At 41.0% G+C, this 22,722-nt stretch overlaps 1 protein-coding gene and 1 long non-coding RNA gene across 3 annotated transcripts in view; one reads left to right on the top strand and one right to left on the bottom strand.

Moving 5' to 3' along the window:
- Window positions 1-978: 978 nt before the first annotated feature.
- The window catches only part of slc38a5b (solute carrier family 38 member 5b), a 44,231-nt gene continuing 22,487 nt past the window's right edge, over window positions 979-22,722 (top strand). The window contains exons 1-6 of one of the 2 annotated variants that reach the window (XM_060931979.1): window positions 979-1,151; window positions 19,795-19,934; window positions 21,179-21,248; window positions 21,377-21,492; window positions 22,437-22,510; window positions 22,610-22,702. In XM_060931979.1, the coding sequence (XP_060787962.1) occupies window positions 19,876-19,934; window positions 21,179-21,248; window positions 21,377-21,492; window positions 22,437-22,510; window positions 22,610-22,702 (412 nt within the window). In that variant the 5' untranslated portion in view covers window positions 979-1,151; window positions 19,795-19,875. Of the gene's footprint in view, window positions 1,166-19,794; window positions 19,935-21,178; window positions 21,249-21,376; window positions 21,493-22,436; window positions 22,511-22,609; window positions 22,703-22,722 lie in introns of both variants that reach the window. The other variant, XM_060931980.1, reaches the window with a different exon arrangement.
- On the bottom strand, window positions 2,760-5,024 carry LOC132892542 (uncharacterized). Its single transcript, XR_009655456.1, has 3 exons — window positions 4,595-5,024; window positions 4,422-4,500; window positions 2,760-3,335 (listed from the first exon to the last, which is right to left on the bottom strand). It is a non-coding gene; the product is annotated as an uncharacterized LOC132892542 (long non-coding RNA).

Raw genomic sequence — 22,722 nt, 5'->3', positions numbered from 1 at the left:
TTTTGGTAAACTGGGATGTATGGATGCTGTCAGTCCCCCACTCACTTGCTCACTCGAGTTTGTTGACGGTGTAGTGGCTGGCTGCTTTATGTCCCGGGGCTCCCTCATGCCTGTGTTACCTTCTGGCTCTCCCCTTTTAGTTATGCTGTCATAGTTAGTTGCCGGAGTCCCTGCTTGTACTCAGTGCAATATGTATACTGTTCCTACTTATTCAGGTGGCATTGGGCATACCTAACAACCTGTGTTTTCTCTCCCCCCCCAAAAAAAAAAATCTGTCACTCTGAGTTACATGTCAATCCTGAGATCGAGATGCTGACCTCTTCTGCTCCTCGGACCTGCCTGATCCATCCTGGTGCCCTGTGTCTGGTTGGAGTCTCATCGCATCGCTCCCGTGGAGGACGGCCCCATGTGGACAGTTGAAAATCACACCTGGAGGACACTCTGGATACTTACAGTAATGCTTTTGTGGCTGAGGACTACAGTTGAATTGCTAACTTTAGGACTGCAGTTGTCATGAACAGTTCTGCACTCAAGTTTCCATCAATGAAGAGTTATAACATCAACGAAACTGACTTCATGTTAAAACTGTTAATGCTATAGTCATGTTGTCTGTTGTTGCCCAAATGAGGATGGGTTCCCTTTTGAGTCTGGTTCCTCTCGAGGTTTCTTCCTCATGTTGTCTGAGGGAGTTTTTCCTTGCCACCGTGGCCACAGACTTGCTCACTGGGGATAGATTAGGGATAAAATTAGCTCGTGTTTTAAGTCATTCAAATTCTGTAAAGCTGCTTTGCGACAATGTTTATTATTAAAAGCGCTATACAAATAAACTTGACATAATAAAGGGGGAAACCACTCTGTCCTATTTAAACTTGCTCTACAAGTGACTTCAGTACTATGTGTGACATCACATGAAATTTGAGACTGTGGTTGTGAACAGCCCTGCCTTTCAGGGTTTTTCCTCCTCCACACATGTGCTTTCTCCCCTTGCTCACTTGCTACCTTCCCTGGATCTGTAGTGTCCTCTTTTCTTTTGGCTCTTCTTTTGGTTTCTTCTCAATTAGAGTGATAATAACAATCATTCAACCAAGAAAACGACAGATAACGCTTCTCCACTTCTACATTTCAGAAAACCTCAACTGCAACTTCAAAAGGTAAAAAAAAAAAGGTGAGAGGCTTTCTTTTAGCAAGTAATTTGCCAGGGTGCATGGGCCATAAAACAAACTACTGCTCTTGAAAGGAAGGGCTTGGAATGTATGTGCACATATACACCCTTTAAAAGTGATATCATCTGTCCGCAAACTGCTTTCTGTTGCTCTATTATGTGTCTGCCCAATCTGGTTGCAGTAGCAGAAATTAAAATAATGGCTACAACACTTCTTTTTCTGTTTGTTATGAAGAGAAGGGGAAAATACAGATATGGAATATATGGAAATTTAGGGACAGCAATGGACATTTTTAGAATATATGTTAATTCAGACAGCTCATTGTCAAATGTTGGTGTCATGTGAAAAATGCTGGATCAGAGCACAAGATTAAAATAGGTCATCTTTCTTTCTTTCTTTCTTTCTTTCTTTCTTTCTTTCTTTCTTTCTTTCTTTCTTTCTTTCTTTCTTTCTTTCTTTCTTTCTTTCTTTCTCTTTTTTTTAAAGTGGATTTGTATATCAATGACTATAAATACAGTCCTGTTCATTCTTGCAAGTTAGAAAAATCTAAAAAGTTGTCTGATGATATACATTCTGACCCACTTGCATTTATGCCACCTTGGCTACTAATACTTTTTTCAAGTAAGGGAGCAGACAGTAAAAACCTACTACACAGTAAAAGACCCAAAGTTTTGTACTTTTAAACAGTCCTCCATAGCGTTTTGTGGTTCCTAATTCCTGAAATAGTGTCAAAAGCAATCATTTCCTTCCTGCTGTTGTTACCTCACACATATTCACTGCCATTTTGGAACCATTTTGAATAACTTCAGGAACAGAGAATAAAGCTAGTATTACTAGTGAAACGTGATTCTCAAAAAAAAAAAAACCCTGATTATTATTATTATTATTATTATTATTATTATTATTATTATTATTATTATTATTATTATTATTACTTAAAGCCAAAACTTCAACAGATTCTAATACACAGAATTTAATTTACTGTGGGAGTAATATGGATAAACTAAATAACCCATTTACAAGTTTATATATCACTGTGAAAAAAAGCTGTCATAAGGCTTTGGTGTCATTTAAAAGAGACAATATCAATAAACCGATAGAATGAAACAGGGAATCATAATTTAAATTGCTCAGGGTGTAACCACAAGCCACATGCAGAAATACAAACATAATATCACATGCTGGTAACACCCATATTTGTAGAGTCCTTGTGGAAAAGAGCATAAATAGAGCCTTGTGTTGTTTTACCAAACCAAAGTGTAGTTAAATCTTGTGAGGTGACTGTGCAATTTGTGTCACATGGATTTACTACATGGTCATAAATGATCAAGCACTATGTATTGAGAAAGTTGTATAGAACAGAGCATAAATACATTTTACGGTGGTTTAGCCCCCAGTGTATGTACTGTATTAGCCCCATCTTCAGGTGTTTTAGCTCTGTCACTGAACTGAACTAAGTTTGATCATAATTTTGCCTTCTAAGACACCAATAACAGCAATTTATCAGTTTGTAGAGTTAAGGATCAGAAATGATATAGCCCGCAGCCATATATTGATTGGCAGCCAGTTTGCCGTGACTGCTAACATTCTGGACGTCTTACATTCTTCAAGTGATTTAGTCCCATTATTGAATTAAACTAAGTTTGATCATAATTTTACTTTCTAAGACACCAATAACAGTCATTTATGAGAGCTTTTAGAATTAAGTATAACAAAAATTACATAAATATTGACTGACGGCCACATTGCCATGACCGCGAACATCTGACCATAGGAAGCCCAAGCTTCAAGTGCAAACTTTCCTTTAAAAAAGCTCTGTTGTCTTTAAAATTAGATCAATCATAAACATATGATTGATCAACTTTATTCACATTTAAACATGGGGCTAAACCACATGAAGATGGGGCTAAAACACTGGAAGATGGGGCTAATACACTGAGGGCTAAACCACCAGATACCGAGCATACATAGCAACTGTCATCGCACACCATTATTATCAGGGGAAATCGCTATCAAGTGGGAACCCCATGGAATGTGGCTAATTTATTTTGTTGGCTCTCAGGGAATAATGCTAACACTGAAGTTGTGGCTTGCACAATTGATTTGCACCAAGTGGCTTCCTCAGTTACGCAGAGCGGATGTCCTGGTCATATCCAACCTCCTCTGCTGTGTCTGAGGAAGTTCAAAGGATGGAAAAGGAATATGAGGTGCTGATAGACAAGCCATCATGGAATCAACAATAATGTTTTGAATGCACAACTTACGCTGTTCAGTCACATGTTTGATCAAAATGAAAAAATCTTTTTTTTTTTTAAATTCATGGAAACAAGTCCAAGTACAGAGTGTCCAAGTACTAATTGCTGGAGGCATGTTGTTCATGGGTTATCTGAAGCATGTATATGTCAGGGACCTTGTGATTCAGTCAAGAGAAAATATTCAGTGTCGCTTGATTACAGAAATTCAAGTACAGGCATACCCAATATGTTCTGAGCGTGATATGGAAAAAAAAAATTGTGTAGAATTAAATACTTCTGGTTTGCCATTCATTAGTGTTTTAATGTGAAACTTGTGTTCGCATGACAAGGAGAGCTTGAGGAAAAAAGACTAAGGAATGTTAGTAAAATGTTCAGGGTTGTTTAACTGGAGCAGTGAGTGTGGAGCGTGGAGCATATCATACACAATGTAAGCACCTCCCCTTACTAGTTAAAATTCTGGCCAGAATAATGTCTGCTCAAGTCAACAGAGCTGAACATAAACATTGTGGTTCTTAGCAACAGTTGCATATGAATACAACAGTGAGAACATGAAATACCCAATTTTCTCTGGAAGACTGTTTTTGGTGATTATATAATTATCTCTTATCAGTGAATGTAAGAGCGTTAATTTTGTTACCACACCCCTTTCTTCCACTGAGTCTAATGCCCCAGTGTGTCTTCCAGGGGCGTCACTAGGAATTAAGCTTTACTGGGGCACTGCCCCCCGACACACACACAAAATGCCCCCCCCCCCCCCATGCACCTTAACGTTCCTGTCCCCAACCTATGCAAAGTGGATAATTCTCATGCTCTCGCGGATGAGGTTATGCGAGGAATAGGTCAACGAGACGGAAAACACATCCCAGTCCCCAAAAAATTTATTGTTTGCATTTGGGCTTTTAATGCATGTTGATGCTAAACGTGTCACCTCAACTCTCACGATTCACGAACTTAGCTGGTTAGTTATGACTGACTAGCACATAGCCTACAACCTTAATCTTACCTCTCTCACCCTCCTCCTCATCTGTCACTGTTTCCCTGCCCCTGTCTCTGCTTCGTGAGAAGAATTGTCTGATATCCATCTGGAAAAGTAATTTAATATCGTTTAATTCGATGTAGTTATTGGGTTTGTTAGAATATGGTTTGCTTAGTTTTGTTGCAAAAACTTTGCGCTACCTTAACTCATCCAAAGCCAGTTCTCTGACTCATCCAAAGAGTAGACTCATCTCTCCAGTAGGCAAAATGGACTCACGGCACGCCGCACACACGCTATGTTTACAGTGAGAATCTCCCAGACCAATCAGAAAATTAGTTAGAAAGAAGAGGCGATAGAAGTTTGAAACACACTCTGTCCTACAACTTACAGTAGATAAATGATCTGCCAAAGAAACTAGTTTGTTACGAAAATCTTTCAACATTTTCTTACTGGGGCACAGCTGATTTTTACTGGGGCACGTGCCCCAGTAAAAAAGGCCTAGTGACGCCCCTGGTGTCTTAACACACTGATTTCTGTCAGACATTTGCCACTTCTCATCGTTGACTGATTTGGACGGCAAGGTTCTAAGATATCCAGTAACTTGCAGGCTGTGAAAAGAAAAAGGAGTAAGTTACCTCAAGGGATCATGGATCCGGACTAGGTTTTTTTTTTTTTGCTCTTGATCATAGAGGCACTGGGAGGAGGGGTGAGAAAACAAGGGTAGTCTTGCATCAGAAAAGTTTCTTTCCTTTCCCTTCACTCCTCCTTTCCCTTTACTCCTCCTCTTCGTGAACGGAAGAGACATTTTGTGGTTGGCATATGCTGAGATGCATGACAGATATTTCCATGAGCTTTTGAGTGTTTTTTAGTTCAGATACAGTTTGAGTTTCAATGGTTCTTTGTTCTATAAATACAATCCAACTTGCAGAACTAATATATATTCCAGATATTTTGGCAAACTATACAGCACAGTCTGGAGCTAACTTGACAGTAACATGATTTATGTTATTTTTGGCTTTTTACCTCAGCTCGTTAAATTTGGAATGAGGTTTAACTCAAAAGATAGGTAGCCCATATAAGCAACAGCCTTTTTTTTTTTTACAATAGACTTCAGGGGGCCAAGACAGGACTCCAAATGGCTGCTTAGTTGTTTTTTTTTTTTCTTTTTTTTCTTGGCCCATTGTGCATTTCTGCTTTATTATTTTAAGTGTATAAGATTTTTATAGGCTATATGTGTTATTTACATCAAGAATCTGTTGGAATTGTCTCTAAACACAAAGTTCAAATCTACGCCTGTGACAGTAAAGCAGATCATATTCAGCTAAGATGGCGGCACGGTGGTGTAGTGGTTAGCGCTGTCACCTCACAGCAAGAAGGTCCGGGTTCGAGCCCCGTGGCCGGCGAGGGCCTTTCTGTGTGGAGTTTGCATGTTCTCCCCGTGTCCGCGTGGGTTTCCTCCAGGTGTTCCGGTTTCCCCCACAGTCCAAAGACATGCAGGGATAGGCTCCAGCTTGCCTGTGACCCTGTAGAACAGGATAAAGTGGCTAGAGATAATGAGATGAGATGAGATATTCAGCTAAGAGATAGGATTAAGATTAAACTGTATCAGTGTGGAAAATGTGCTAAAATGAGCCCATCACATCTGTGTGGCATGTACATACATGGCTGCTACTAGCTTCAGAACAGCTCACCTTATCATACAACAAGCCAATGGCCTGAGTCATCCTATTCGCATTACTATGGTGTAGTTCATGGATAAAAAGTGCAGTTTCCTATTATTAACAAAGTTATTAAACCCACTTGAGCATCGCTGAGCACTCACACGGACAAAATGAAGGCTAAAGGTAAAGGAAATCAACAGAAACTAGAAAATGCTGCATTATAAACCTGGTACAGCGTCAACAGGGAAGCTACCTGTGGCTTGCAGGCAGGTATCATATACAAGTAAAAACTTAACATGACATTTGTAATGATTATATTTGTTTATTTAATTAATTATATTGACCTACAATTAGTTGAATATGTGTAATAAGAACTGGGATTATCACTACCCTTAAATGAAAGCTAGCCACACAGCCTTCATAATACTGAAGGTTGAAACCTGATTGGTTCTCTGCACTTCTTCTGTACAACACCAAATCAGAAAAAGTTGGGACAGTACTTTGAAATTGACATTAAAACTGAAAACAATGATTTGCAAATACAGTAATCTTTGACCTGTATTACACTCAAAACAATGCAACAGCAGCCACACTTGGCTCTTCAAGGATAAGATTGAAGATCCCTGGTCTAATGGCTTAATATAAGTGGGTTATAAAAAAGAAAATTTGTCCAAGGAAGGATTCCCTGGCATTGGGAGTATATACCTTGCTCCAAACACATCTACTCACATTTTTGAAGTATGAGGACACTGGTGAAATGACTTAAACAATTTGAAACCTTGGAAGTGGTCTCAAAGAATGTATTTTGTTTTTGTTTTGCTGTGTTAGAGGTGCCCATAAATAAACCCACAAGTAAACTATCTGTACAAGTGAAGCTGAGGAACCTTTCAAGGTCTTTTGTGGTGTCACCATTTTAACACAGCTTCAATGTGTTGTGTTTTGCTTTTGCTTTTATTCACACTGACGGTTTCTGCTGAAAGGATATACCCCACAGATTCCATAGCAGGTTTGAAGAATTCACACTTCTTCACCATAATATACTGTATATCCATCAAGAAAAACTATCCCTCATTTACCTGTATACTCTATTATTAACAAATGTATGGAAAATTGACAGGACATTGATGAGACCAGGCAGCATATTATTGTACTCAAATAGCTAGCTGACAGTAACAAATGTAGTACATTCGAGTTAAATATGGTACTCAAGTGTAATTTGGTAAACACTGTTGCTCCTGCTCACCCGGGGCGGATTTACATATGGGTGACATGGGCAGCCATCCAGGGTGGCATCTTTGAGGGGGCAGCACAGGGTACCTGCACACAAAAAAAAATCAGAATGGTGACATTTGAGTTATTGATTTTCTGTCGCTCATCAAATCAATCTCTCTCTCTTTCGTGTATCGTCATCATATGTCCAGCTTTGTGTCGTGTAGCCATGCCCTCGTCTCAGGTCCCACTCGGAAGAGGCCCTCCTCTGAAGGTGGTCTATACAGGAGACAAGCGGTGATGATGTGGTTGGCAGTCTGCTCAGGTTCCCCGCACTCACTGTCTGTTAGGCCCCACTTTTTCATAGAGGCTTTGAAGCAGCCAACCCCAGTGCGTAGGCGATTCAGGAGAGTCCATTGCCGGCGAGGTAGGTCTTCTCCTTCAGCGCCATCTCCAGGATCCTGGATGTAGTGGTGTATACATGTCTGACCTGCCGACTCCCATTCCTGCTTCCATGCCGCCGCCAGCCAGGCTTTAGTTGACAGGTCCTCCGGAATAGAAGTGAGCATCTCTTGGGCCGCCAAGTTGTATGGGTGGCGGGACTTGAGTCTGCTTGGAGGTGTTGCCATGGTTGTGGTGTTATGGAGGAGGTGCCAATCATATTCCTGGGCTTTTCTTGCCAGGGCGAGGGTGGCAGCCTCTTGCCGTAGGCTGGCTGACGCAATTCCTGCTAGGACTGGCAGGTAGGACACGGGGGTGGGTTTCAAGCAGTCAGTTATGATCCTCAGGGCGTTGTTAATGGCCGCATCCACCATCTTGGCAAATCAATAATATCATGCCACAGTGTGGGTCAATTTACCTGTTGGAGTGGGCACCATGATTCTAGCTTGTGAGCTGGGCAGATTACTTCCTGGTCTCCCAATCAGAAGTACGAGATGTGGAGGGAGGTGAGGGTAGGTTGACTTCAGCTTTCCCCACTGAAAGCCTGAGTTAGGGTGAGTAGGAGAATTTATTACCTCTAACTTTGTACAGGACTAATACAATTAGGAAAATCAGAGGAGAAACATGCAAAAGATAAAAAGTATGCAGCCATGTCATCTATTTATGAGTATAATATTATGCATGTAATGAAATAGGGTAGTATAACACTTATAGTTGTTAGCCTATGTTGCTATGTTGCTTGCTATGCTATTACACATAGGGTGACAATATTCTCTTTTCTGTCCAACTAGCTTACATAACACTGGATATAATTTCACACAGTTTCATCATGATAATGTACATCAAAAGTCAAAGTCCTTCCTGTGCCAGCATGTTGTATTCCCAGGCAGTCTCCCATCCAAGTACTAATCAGGCCCTTAAGGCACATCAGGTGGCGCTGATAGCCCTCCGCCCTTGCATATTAAATAACTAGGGTTACAGTAGGGGGCCAGTCCTCTGGTAACAACAAGAGTTTGACTCCCTAAACACATCTATATTGTGGTGTCCTTTGCTAGATGGCAGTAGGTACCATTATTATGGTGGTCTTTAGTATGACCTGACCTTGAGTAGAACTCATGATCGAGAGGCGGACATGCGAACCATGAAGCCAACTCGTGGTGATAATGTGTGTAGCCTGCAGCAAAACAACTACAATCTAACTAGGATTATTAAACCAAACATTGTTAAACATTGTTAAACATTAGTAAACCATTTAACATGATTAAAGCTAACATTATTGATTATTAATTTCATTGAGGTGACATAAAGGTTTTCTGTGATTGTTTGACTAGGTCCTGAGCACAGTAAGGGGAATTTCCAATACTACAAGCTAACTTAAAACGATGTCTACATTATGCTGATATTTTTTATGTTTTGTGCTATATTTAGTCTTTTGGGGTGTCTTATACATAGAGTTAGCCAAGGAGGTTGTATGGTTCAGGCAGTATGTTGGTGTAGTGTTTAGCACTGTCGCCTCACAGCATGAAGGTTCTGGGTTCGAGCCCTTCTGTGTGGAGTTTACATGTTCTCCCTGTGTCTGTGTGGGTTTCCTCCGGGTGCTCCGGTTTCCCCCACAGTCCAAAGACATGCAGGTTAGGCTACTTGGTGACTCTAATTGACCGTAGATGTGAATGTGAGTGTGAATGGTTGTCTGTGTCTATGTGTCAGCCCTGTGATGACCTGGCGACTTGTCCAGAGTGTACTCCACCTCTCGCCCATAGTCAGCTGGGATAGGCTCCAGCTTGCCTGTGACCCTGTAGAACAGGATAAGTGACTACAGATAATGGATGGATGGAAATGAGTGCATCGATAAATATTTCAACCCTTTGTGTGTGACCGGGTAGCAGGATACTTGATGGAGAGTAATTTCCTTACTCTTCCAAGAGCTTACTGTATCATGTTTCACTATGTAGGGCTATCCTAAAATAGTCTGATACCATCATGAGCATCACAAGCAAAGACAGGTATTTATTTATTTGTGTGTGTGTGTGTGTGTGTGTGTGTGTGTGTGTGTGGTCGATTTTCAGCTCGTGATTGTTATGGTGGATATATGCAGCCTGTCAAAGAGTCTCTAAGTGATGGAGTTGCATGTATAGACTCTGTATAGAATCTTCCATAGTCCAGTAATCAGCAAAATACTAGTTATCTACTTTCCAGTGATGAACAAGTAATACCCAATCTTGCTGGGGAGTTAAGGGAATGAGGTACATTAAAGGTCAAACAAAGACATGATCAGATTTGTCTGTCTTTTGACACTTATGTTGGTCTGTCTGAGATGCACTGTTTTCTAGATGACTGTTTACTTTTGTTTAGTATATTTATCTGAACCCAGGTATTAAATTACTCAAGGAAACGGACAGTAGGATATACTGTTTGAGAAAGAAGGGTTGTTCCTCAAGCAAGTTCACTTCATACACTAACCACAACAATTGTTCTAAACTCAGTTGGGGGTAGGAATTGGGGTCAAAAATCAAAGTCCCTCCCACACTAGGATCTGGTCTTCCCAGGCAGTCTCCTGTCCCAGTACTAAAGAGCTCTTGAAACACATGGGTGTAACACTGATCTTCATTTCTATAGAGAGCGTGTACGTGACGTCACGAGGTCACGTGATATTTGTTTATCTGCCATCTTGGACGGCAAGGCCGCGCATAGAACTTAGACGAACCCGTTCTAATTATCAAGTGTGTGGGAGTAGATCTTTCGAGAATGGTTATATCTTGTTCAGCATTTGGTTGTACCAATAGACAGGGCCAAAAGGAGGGCCTGTCATTTTATAGATTCCCTGCAGACGAGGAGAGACGCGCAAAATGGGTGTCCGCTGTGCGAAGAGAAAACTGGAACCCCAGTTCTACCAGCCGAATTTGTAGTGAACACTTCATATCAGGTAGGTGTAATCTTCTAATTCAATACTCCTAGTACATCTGTTAAGTTGATTTTCGGATTGAATGATAACTGCATACTTAGAAACTAGACAGTCTCTAATGTTTAAAATGGCTATGCCGAGCCCTACTACCCTGGCCTAGTCTATGACAATGTTTTATCTTTTTGGCTCATATATGCCTTTGAAAGGCCAATCCATAGTAGGGATGGCGAAAACTAAAAAAAATCTTGACCGACCACCGAGCCTCATTAGCCGGTTAAAGTCGGTTAACCTATGAGTTTAAACAGGGATGCAAACGGCGGATGCGCTTTTTCCACGGGTGAATCGTGCAGATCCGATTTTTTTTTTTTAGGGGGGCGTTGGAGTGTCTGAATAATTTCATCAAAGTAAATTCTGTATTAAAATTACTAAATGAGCAAATGCCGTTACAGTCCATGAAACATAGGAAGTATAAGTATGAGAAGAAAACAGTAAATCAGAAAGCTGTGCACATTTGCGCAGCTTCCGCGCAAACGTGCGCAGCTTTCTGATTTACTGTTTTTCAGACAAAAACTTACAACCCTGTCATTATCTGGAACTGAGTTTAGATTTCAAACATTCTTATGATACAACGTCCTGCATAGTCTCTTTATAATAAACGTCTTAATGCCACTTACCCGTGAGGTTATCAAGTAGACATTCTTCTTCGGGACCTTCCAGAGGTATAGTTGGGATACCCATCCCGCAACAAAATATTTATAAGCTTCCAGGCTCTTGTAAGCTTTGAGGGCTTTGCCAGTGTAACACGATTAACAAGAAAATTGTAAATGTCGTGGTAGGCCAGATCGGGCAAATCGCCGGCACCGCAGCTCCAAATTTCCTTGAACAAGGATTGCGGCGAGTTGTACGGATCTGCAATCCCCAACCTGGAACACTTTTCCACGTAACGCTGCCTCACGTCACCTTCAAGATGCTGAACAAACTTAGACAAGTAATCGCGCGATGTAGGTGGGGTATTTTCCGAATTTTCTTGGGGATTACTCCCTGGATCCATTACGCTTACACAAGGTAAACAATCCTGATGCTGTCCAATATGGCGGAGTACACACGTGCTGGTCACATGACTGCATATCCTCTATAGCCCTCAGCCTCTCACCTATTATATAGTTAGGGTTACAGTGTGGGACTAGTCCTCTGGTAACCACAAGCATACATGTCAACCTTTGGTCAATCAAACCTGTATAACCAACCTTCAAAATCCGTATTTCCCTTATAAAATCCATATAAGATGCAAATTAAAATAATTTACCTAAAATTTGAATGATAATTAACAATGATATATCCCAGTTACTTTTTATTCAATATTAATAACAATAAACCTTGAGAATGAATACAAAGCTCCAATGTTTGACAAAAACACAAAATGTTATCAGTGTAGTTATGAAGGAAATACTTCGTTGTTTGGAGACAAGTTTCACCGAGCGGCTATTACGCGCGAGACTTCATATTAGCCACAAAGTCAGGAAAATCTGTTCGTAAAATTACGTTATAATGACCAAATACAATGAAAAGTATTTTTCCAGTCTCACCTGTGAAAGGTAATCCCATGTGATCTCGTTTGGACGGTAAACCTGTTAGTACAGTTAAACGCAGCACATGAATGAGGCATCTTTATTCTCGGCTACTGTCTATCTCCACTTTGCCACATCCAATATGGCGGCGAGGATGACGTATGATTCTACGCAGATGCGGTGTGCGCATGATCAAAAGTGGAACGAAGTCTTGCTACCACAAGATAACGCGCGATTTCATAAGACTCTTTACTGGCTGTCTGTGGTGTACAGTACGTTTGTAAATGTTATGCACTCTTTTATCATCGTGGGAATTGATTATAGCTCTAAATAAATACTGAAGTTTTTTTTAAAGAATCCGTATAACTTTATTTATACGCCCGTATACTACGTTTATTGAATCAAATCCGTATAAAATACGGACATTCCGTATAGGTTGACATGTATGCACAAGAGTTTGAGTCCCTACTCACATCTGTATTGCACTGGTTAAAGTAGTAAACGACCTACTGTTGGCGTCTGATCAGGGCTGTGTCTCGCTACTTGTGTTGCTTGACCTTAGTGCAGCATTTGATACCATTGATCATTCCATTCTTCTGGATAGACTAGAAAATGTTGTGGGAGTTAAGGGAATGGCCCTCTCCTGGCTCAGGTCTTATCTAACTGATCGTTATCAGTATGTTGATATAAATGGTGATATTTCTAGACGTACCGAGGTAAAGTTTGGTGTTCCACAAGGTTCTGTCTTGGGTCCACTGCTTTTTTCTCTATATATGTTACCTCTGGGCGATATTATTCGTAAACATTGTATTAGTTTCCACTGTTATGCTGATGACACACAGTTGTATGTCTCTGCAAAACCTGATGAGAGACACCAGCTTAACAGAATTGAGGAATGTGTTAAGGACATTAGACACTGGATGCTTATTAATTTCCTTCTGCTTAACTCTGACAAGACTGAAGTACTTGTGCTAGGACCACATACAGCTAGAAGTAAGTTTTCTGATTACACAGTGACTCTGGATGGCCTTTCTGTTTCTTCACGTGCAGCAGTAAAAGACCTCGGAGTGATTATTGACCCCAGTCTTTCATTCGAAACTCACATTGATAACATCACCCGGATAGCTTTCTTTCATCTCAGAAATATTGCAAAGATAAGAAATTTAATGTCATTGCATGATGCAGAAAAACTAGTCCATGCTTTCGTTACCTCCAGGTTGGATTATTGTAATGCCTTACTGTCTGGATGTTCCAGTAAGTGCATAAACAAGCTCCAGTTAGTTCAAAATGCAGCAGCAAGAGTCCTTACTAGAACTAGAAAATATGACCACATCACGCCTGTCTTATCCACACTGCATTGGCTCCCAATCAAATTTCGTATTGATTATAAAATACTACTATTGACCTTTAAAGCACTAAATGGTCTCGCACCACAGTACCTGAGTGAACTTCTGCTCCTCTATGACCCGCCACGCCTACTTAGATCAAAAGGTGCAGGCTATCTGCTGGTACCTCGTATAGTGAAGGCTACATCAGGGGGCAGAGCCTTTTCTTACAAAGCCCCACTGTTATGGAACAGCCTTCCAAGTAATGTTTGGGAATCAGACACAGTCTCAGCATTTAAGTCTAGGCTGAAAACATATCTGTTTAGTCAAGCCTTTTGTTAATGGTGTTTATGAGGTAAAGGAGTAGATCTGGAGGGTCCTCAGACATAGAGTGTTTTGGTAAACTGGGATGTATGGATGCTGTCAGTCCCCACTCGCTTGCTCACTCGAGTTTGTTGACGGTGTAGTGGCTGGCTGCTTTATGTCCCGGGGCTCCCTCATGCCTGTGTTACCTTCTGGCTCTCTCCTTTTAGTTATGCTGTCATAGTTAGTTGCCGGAGTCCCTGCTTGTACTCGGTGCAATATGTATACTGTTCCTACTTATTCAGGTGACATTGGGCATACCTAACCACCTGTGTTTTCTTTCCTTCCCCCCCACCCCAAATCTGTCACTCTGAGTTACATGGAGTCAACAGGAAATCTTTTGGTGGAGACGGTGGAGACCTCGACTGGCTATCGTAGCCTGCAGGGAATCGGCCGTCAGACTTTCTGTCGCATGTCCCAGACCCGGTGAAATGTAACTGAATTGTCTTGGCCAGCCCTAAGGGTCCCATCTGCATCTCATCATTGCTGAGGAGTGTGCTCCCATCACCAAATCAAGCATCCAGCCAGAGCAGGTCATGATATATTTTACCATATTAACATGCCATTGTGTGTTATGCCTGATGTAAAGACTCTCGTCTCTGCAAGCCTACCACACAGATTTAATACTTGTCATTTTTAGGGCATACCTAACGTGTTTTCTTTCTCTCTCTCTTCCCCCCCCCATCTGTCCCTCTGAGTTACATGTTGATCCTGGGATTGAGATGCTGGCCTCTTCTGCCCCTCGGACCTGCTTGATCCATCCTGGTGCCCTGTGTCTGGTCGGAGTTTTATCGCCCCACTCCTGTGAAGGACGGCCCCATGAGGACAGTTGAGGGTTATACCTGTTAAAACTGTTAATATTATAGTCAGGCTGTCTGTTGTTGCCCAAATGAGGATGGGTTCCCTTTTGAGTCTGGTTCCTCTCGAGGTTTCTTCCTCATGTCGTCTGAGGGAGTTTTTCCTTGCCACCGTCGCCACAGGCTTGCTCATTGGGGATAGATTAGGGATAAAATTAGCTCATGTTTTAAGTCGTTCAAATTCTGTAAAGCTGCTTTGCGACAATGTTTATTGTTAAAAGCGCTGTACAAATAAACTTGATTTGATATTGCAGCATGCCTTGCCAGAAGGTACAATTTTTATGAAAGTCTTTGGTATGACCCGACCGTGAGTAGAACTTATGATCTCCTGGTCAAGAGGCAGATACACTAACCATTAGGCCAGTTCATAGTGGTAAATTGGGGTAGATCCCTAACAAATGTCAAACACTTATACAGCCAGCTAAATTGATCAAGGAACTGGATTTCTGATATTAAGCTCTCACTGTTTTGTGTCTGCAGAGTAGTCCTACAGTTTCTGGTGTTCCTCTCAAGAATTACATAAAGTTTGTAAAACATTCTGAGCTTTGCTTTAGTAAAAGTTCATTATCATCAAGTGATTTGTGTTGTGACCATGGCGTTAGGTGGCTTTTAATGCAAACAATTGTGTTTTGTGAGTTTCGCTTGTCCGTGTAACTTTGCACAGGCCTATGTTTTCAGCGAAGTCTTTTGTAATGAAGTAATGCTAACCATACATTAGAAGACTTTGAAAAGATGCTGGAAAGACTTTTAAAAGAATAAAGTCTGATACCATCACACATCTAAAAACAGTGTCTCATTAGTCACAGAGTTTTTAACCACAGACTATGATTTTGCAAAGACTGGGGGCTTTGCAAAACCACTTTGCAAGAATGCAAGCAGATTTGTTTTGAGAGATGTTTCAGTACCTGTTTCGCTGCTTCCATGTTTGGTGCTGGAGAGATCTCATCTGTTGGTTGTTGACATTGTCTACACCACTATTTGTATGGGCCAAGACTAAAAGCTAATGATAAAATTAAACACAAAGAATTTTATTAGTATGTCAAGACAAGAAAAAGACTGATTTTAAGACAGCTATCCTGACCACCTTACATAAATTGAGATGACAGGAGCATGCCACTGTTATGCCTTTGCGCGCTTGAGCCTGGCTCAGCTCGATCACCCTGCTCTCATTAGCGTTCACGGAGAGCAATGCATGCACCTCAGATTAATTACATGCACCTGTTGCGGATTTGGAGCACAATCCAAGTGTGCTTTAAAACAATGCTGAGTATGCATGCACTTTGTGAAGTATTGTGATGGTTTCCTAGTTCACATTTGGGCCTTTACATGTTTAGCACTCTGGTTAATGGCTCTGGTTTATATTCTGGTTTAATGACTTGGTTTCTGTTTGACTGCTAACTCAAACATGTCCATGCCAAGATCAAAGCCCATGTCCCAGTCCATGCCTGTGCTCACTCCAGTGCCCATGCCATGATTCAAGCCCATGTCCAAGTCCATACCCACGTTAATGTAGGTACCCAAGCCGAGGTTTAAGCCTATGTCCATGTCAAGGTCAGAGTCCTTGCCCATGTTGATGCCTGAGCCCATGCCCATGCCTGTGTCCATGCCCATGATCGAATTCATGCCCATGCCCATGCTCAAGCCCAGAGTCATGCCTGACCCCATGCTGATGTCTGAGTCCATGCCCATGTTTGAATTCATGCCCGTGCTGACATCAGGGTCCATGCCCATGCCCATGCTCAAGCCCAGGTCCATGTCTGAAACCAGGTCTATGCCTGAAGCCATGTCTTGTCCGGAGCCCATGCCTTTGCTTGAAATGCCTGACACCAGGTCCATGCCTGAAGCCATCTCTTGTCCAGAGCCTATGTCTATGCCTGAAGCCATGCCTTGTCTGGAGCCCATGTCCAAGTCCATTCTGGAGCCCAGGTCCATGCCTGAAGCCATGTCTCTGCCCAAGTCCATGTCCATGCCTAATCCAGAGTCCAAGTCCATGTCCATGCCTGGTCCGGACCCCAAGTCCATGCCTAGTCCGGAGCCCGAGCCCAGGTCCTGTCCAGAACCCGAGCACTTGTCCATGCCCTGTCCAGAGCCCAAGTCTTGTCCAGAGCCTGAGCCCATGTCCTGTCCAGAGTCCAAGTCCATATCTTGACCAGAACCCAGGCCTCAGTCTGTGTCCTTGTCCCTGTTCAAGGTCTGGCCTGAGCCTAGTGTCGCAGTGTCTGCGACATTGAAATCACTTAATCATTTCCCATAAGTCCAGCATAAGGCAGGTAGAACAATGCCTAGTGCCGATCACAGTGAAGTTCTGTGCAGAGGTAACTGGAAAAAGTTCAAAACAAAGTGAGAAAACCACTGCACAACAGACCCTAATGGGGAAATTCAAAAATAAAAAACAAAATAATGGCACCAGTAAAGCAGACCCACAAATTGAACTTGCTAAAGGTTTCATGTAGTTGACAATGGAGATAGTAGGCAACATGTAATATGTTTGAAATGAGTATGTCATTTTAACAAAGATTATTAATGATTAAATACAATCACATAGGAAATAGTGAACATGCTAATGCTGTTTTCTTTTATGTTTAATACATATGCACTGTTGCTTTAAATTGATAATATTCCTCTAAAATATTTCTAACACATGGCATTTTTGTTCGAATTGTTTGAAATGAAATATAATCACTAAGGCAAAAAAAAAAAGTTTCATAATCAAATTTGCATCCAAAATGATATTAATAATTAATAATATAAAAAGTATCTAATTTTGACAAAGTTGATTTATTACTAAAGATTTACTTAACAATTTTTTAAACAATAGTCTATAGTTCTTGAATTCCAATCTGCTGATGTTTTGGTAAGCATTCTAATGTCTATGAGTCATGAAGCATCATATTTTTTAATATAACTAAACCTGTTACTGACCTTGCGATTGGAATCTTCATGATATATTTAGCTTCACTGAACACATGCTACTAGATTTATAACCCATCTGGTATAAGCTTTATTTGCAGTTTGACTCCTTGCTGTATAATATTCTAGGTATTTAGGCATAATATTCTTTTGACCTTTAAGGAACATATGAAGAGATTCTTTTCCCTAGTTGAAATGTTGAGAAATTCAATATGAAGCTCATATAGACAGGTGAAAAAACAATAACTCTGTCCACTTGTCCCCATAGAGGAAAGCGTCACTGCAAATCAGTACAAAGTTATTCTGACTGTTCACTTTATCGCAAACATTTCTAGCCTGTCGAAAATGATTCTCCAGACCAGGATAAGAATTTCCCATCCACAGGGCACAAGGATTCACCAAGAGGTTTGATTAGTATAACAATGACGTAAAGCATATAGAATGGCCTTCACATTCACTAGATCCCAACTCAGTTGAACACCTATGGGAGATTTTGGACCATGGCTAAATGCTAGCTGTTAGACAGTGCTCTTCTAGTCTGGCTAACGCGACTTCAAAGCTCTGCGAGCATTTGGTCTGGCAAAGATATTAAGCCCAACCGTTTCCCAAAGGCGTGGTTGACCCGCCTCCCTGAAATGCCTCAGTTTGCTACTGGTCGAAGCCAGAAAAGGCTGTGACGAAGCTTAAACCAATCACATCACTCTTTCCTCTGACGTATGTGACGCGACGGAAACTGCTTGAGTAACAGGAAGAAGATAAATACCTCCAGGGCTGCTCTTTGCTCCGTTTTCAATGAGAACTTCCCGTTGAATGCTTTCAATACAGCATCTACCGCTGTGTCAAAGGCTTGCTGCTGCTCCATGTTCGTAATGTTTCTAGTGAATGAAGCGCTTCCGGCATAGATTCTGTAAACAATCTATGGCTTCCAGTCGCAGTTCTACTACGTCACTGCCTTGAACACACCTCTACCCAGGGCCGTTGGAGATGCTCAAAGTTGATTGGCTCCCGATTTTTCGGGAGCTTGGAAGAGCTGGAGATAGCTTGCCTTGCCAGACTAAGCTCGCAACAGGCCCTTGTGTTGCGTCACGCTTAGGATGGGCGGGCCCAGGCTAGTGCTCTTCACCACTATCATCAAAACACCAACTGAGGGAATCTTTCAGAAGAATAGTGTGAATCTCAGCAGTATAGTTCCAGAGACTTGAAGAATTTATGACAAAGCATGTTGATCTGTTCTGAGCTGTCCTGGCATTTTGTGGTGACCCAGCACCATACTAACACACTTTATGTTATTTTTCCTTTAATTTGTTGTCCATCTGTATGTTCACATGTATGTGTGTGTATATATTGGAAAGACAAGCATGTGAAGGGTCATGTGGTGATAGAAAGGCACTAAAGCAAAACTTATCAAATGCACTAGACATCAGTTTACAAGGCAGAGATCAGAAAAGTGTGTGGGAGTTACAGCTGGCAGGCTTGTCTGGACATCCTCCAAACTTTTGGCTTCTGAGCCACGTAGCCAATTCGTGTACAGGGGGGAAAAAAAGCAGTCAATTGAGTCTGAGTAAGAATTTCATATTAAACAGTGATGTGCTGTGTTGGAATTTCCCACAGTTTTTCACAACATCTGACCACCACAGTGAGAGAACAAATATTACTTTATTCAGCATGGGGACAGTGTGTGTGTGTGTGTGTGTGTGTGTGTGTCACCTTCACCAAAAATACAACTAATTATAACTGGCCTCACATGCCACTGCTAGATCAGCTTGGGAATTATGCCAATACAGTATCTTAGCAAATATAACAAAAAGGGATTGGACCTTAACTTTAGCAGTGTATGGAAAATCTTAGGAATAAAAAAATAGGCTGCTCAGGTCAACTCCTGAAACATGAGCTCTGATGAACCAATCAAATTTTGGAGAGTGGGAAAAAAGCCACATGGAGCTCATGTTTTTCCTTCAACTGCCTCCAGCTTGAGAACTGATCCAGTTCTTTGCACTTAACTTGGTAGAGAAACAATAAAAATGAAAAGAAAATAATGTCATGAATCAAATAGATTTCCAAATAGTACTTTTAATTATATTTGTTTTTGTTGATGTTAAAAATGTCTTGGTAAAAGAGCGATAGAACAACTAATTGTTTCCTTTATTGTTGTTTTGTCTTTCAGATCAACACTAAAGACATTTCTTTCAAACCAGCTTTACTTTATTTCGCTTTTCTATAATAACACAGAAAAAGATATACAAAGATGGAACTTCAGAAGCTATCAAATGGACACCATCAGGAATTTCAGCCTCTGGAAGATGGGTATGAGTCTTCTTTGTTTGGCCATAACCTGTTAACACCTAAAAAATTATTAATGACTAGTTGGAAAATTTGAATGCAAAATTTAAGCATCAATATCCAACAGAACTAGAGACGTATACAAATGATCACACAATGAGCTACACTAGCAAAGTAATGTAGAAGAAGAAGAAGAACAACAACAGCAACTTTATTCATCACACATGCACTTGTGAAATTCCTCTTTGCCTTTAACCCATTTGAAGCAGTGAACACACACAATGTAATGCCACTGTCTGTATCTGTATGCGTTTAGTGCTTCAAATATTTGCATTTATCTCCTTCATCAAAAAATTCCTGTGCAGGGATTGGCCGAGAATGGCGCACATGACATAAAATAGTTCCACCATTAATTAAGCAATGTATCTCATGACATCAAAAATTAGGGGAAAAAAAATGCATATGGTGTGAGTCAGTCATGGTATATCCTGGATTCAAGCTTTATGAATTCAAGCTTTATGGCTGACTCGAGTCACAGCTGTGGCTCCGCAAGCATTTCGAGTGTGTAGATCTACGTATCATGATCATCCCTAACGAGGCAGAGTTAGACCTCTAGTATATATTTTTTCCAGATTTATTTCTAATTCTTTGTAGTTAACACTTTTAGTTTGGAATTTTTTGGTGAGGGACATAAATAAAATATACCATGCACTAAGAGGCACCAGTAATTATGATTCTCTGAGGTGACTGGCTCTGCTCCTCAGAAAATAGTACTATGCCAGTCACCTCAGAGAATCCATAATTTCAACTGGAGCCTTTCGGTGCATAGTATATTTGATTACTGGACCTGCATTCAAATTTAAACCTGAAGTAGTCATGGGCTAAGCCAGAGGGTAGGTTTGTTCATTCTTTTGTTCTTTCTTTATTTCCTTCTATCTTATAAATATGTATGTGGGACTGGTTTTTTTTTTTAAATTCAACACAGTTATTATTTTTCTTTGTTCCAGCCCACAGCATTTTCTGATGAATTTAGTTGATTCTATTTCACAAACCATAAACAATCTAGTGGCATTATCAGACCCACTCCAACCCTGACCAGGCGATTACTAAGGATGAATGAATGAACTTTAAATGCATCACTGCAAATGCATTTATTTTCCCAAAAAGAAGGATTTAGTAGAAAAGCAGTAACACTTCTGCATTTCAGTTTAATGATCAACTGATGCCAATGTTTTTTTTTCTTTTCTTTCATTTTTGGAAATATGTAGTTTCTCACCAGAGCAAGAAAATTTTTTACCACATAAGAGCAATGGGGAAAAAAACCACCAGTTTACAGATGTAAGTGCAAAACAAGTGTATTACTCAGTATAATAATATGCACTCATGGCATTGTCTCTTGTCTGTACGCTGTAATCATCCTGCATGTTTTTGACATTTTGAGCATATTGTCTTTGTGTCTCTGGCAGTTTGAAGGGAAGACCTCATTTGGAATGTCTGTGTTTAACCTCAGCAATGCTATCATGGGCAGTGGAATCCTGGGACTGGCGTATGCCATGTCCAACACTGGCATAGTACTGTTCCTGTGAGTATGTTACACTGTATCACCAGTGCACTCTTGTTTCAGCACAGTATCGCAACATGCTGCAAAATACTGTCACATTGCTTTGAATTTCACATGGCCTCATAAAATCAGACTTAGACCATACACAGTATGCAGCTGTGTGCTCTTAACCCAGCGACTGAAGGTCACTGTTGTATATGTTTCCCATATTCCTGCATGTATAAAACAGGACATAAAGTGTTCCAAGCTTTTAATTGTAGGCTACAGGTTTTCAGTAGCTCCTTGTAGTGTGTAGTGCACTCTTAATCCAAAATGAAGCTTACTGGACACTAATTTACTCCTAACAGTGAGAATGTACAATATGCTCTTTAGGTATTTGCTGTTAAATAAATAGATCACTGTGAAATATGAGGTTTGTGTGCTGAACTGGTGAGCAGTGATAATGAAGAAACACAAGGTTCCAAAATCAAATTGCAGCATTAAATATAGCTGCACAGTTGGCAAGGACTATAGGTTTGGAAAAAGTACAGTCATCACACACACACACACACACCAGTACCTCATCTCATTATCTCTAGCCGCTTTATCCTGTTCTACAGGGTCGCAGGCAAGCTGGAGCCTATCCCAGCTGACTACGGGCGAAAGGCGGGGTACACCCTGGACAAGTCGCCAGGTCATCACAGGGCTGACACATAGACACAGACAACCATTCACATTCACACCTACGGTCAATTTAGAGTCACCAGTTAACCTAACCTGCATGTCTTTGGACTGTTGGGGAAACCGGAGCACCCGGAGGAAACCCACGCGGCCACGGGGCTCGAACCCGGACCTTCTTGCTGTGAGGCGACAGCGCTAACCACTACACCACCATGCCGCCCACACACCAGTACATTGCACTAATTTGTATTCAGTCCCAAACATACTTTAATAAATCATTTTAATTGTAAAATGTTTTTCAATAGGTTCCTGTTGATATGCATTGCTATTCTTTCATCTTATTCTATCCATCTCCTTCTGAAGAGTGCTGGAGTTGTGGGTAAGACAAAGCAATAAAAATATAAAATTGTACTCAGAGACATTTTGCCAAGCCTCAAGCTTTGCACAGAGTTAGCTGACTATATCTGTCTGTGTGCAGGTATTCGTGCCTATGAGCAGCTGGGCAAGAGAGCATTCGGTCACCCAGGAAAAATACTGGCAGCTGTTGTCATAACAGTGCACAACATTGGAGGTGAGTTAAAAAACAAGGCT

Source organism: Neoarius graeffei, chromosome 10, assembly GCF_027579695.1.
Source record: "Neoarius graeffei isolate fNeoGra1 chromosome 10, fNeoGra1.pri, whole genome shotgun sequence".
Classification (NCBI taxonomy): domain Eukaryota; kingdom Metazoa; phylum Chordata; class Actinopteri; order Siluriformes; family Ariidae; genus Neoarius; species Neoarius graeffei.
The sequence above is the reverse complement of the archived record's forward strand: the minus strand, read 5'-3'. Positions and strand labels throughout refer to the sequence as shown.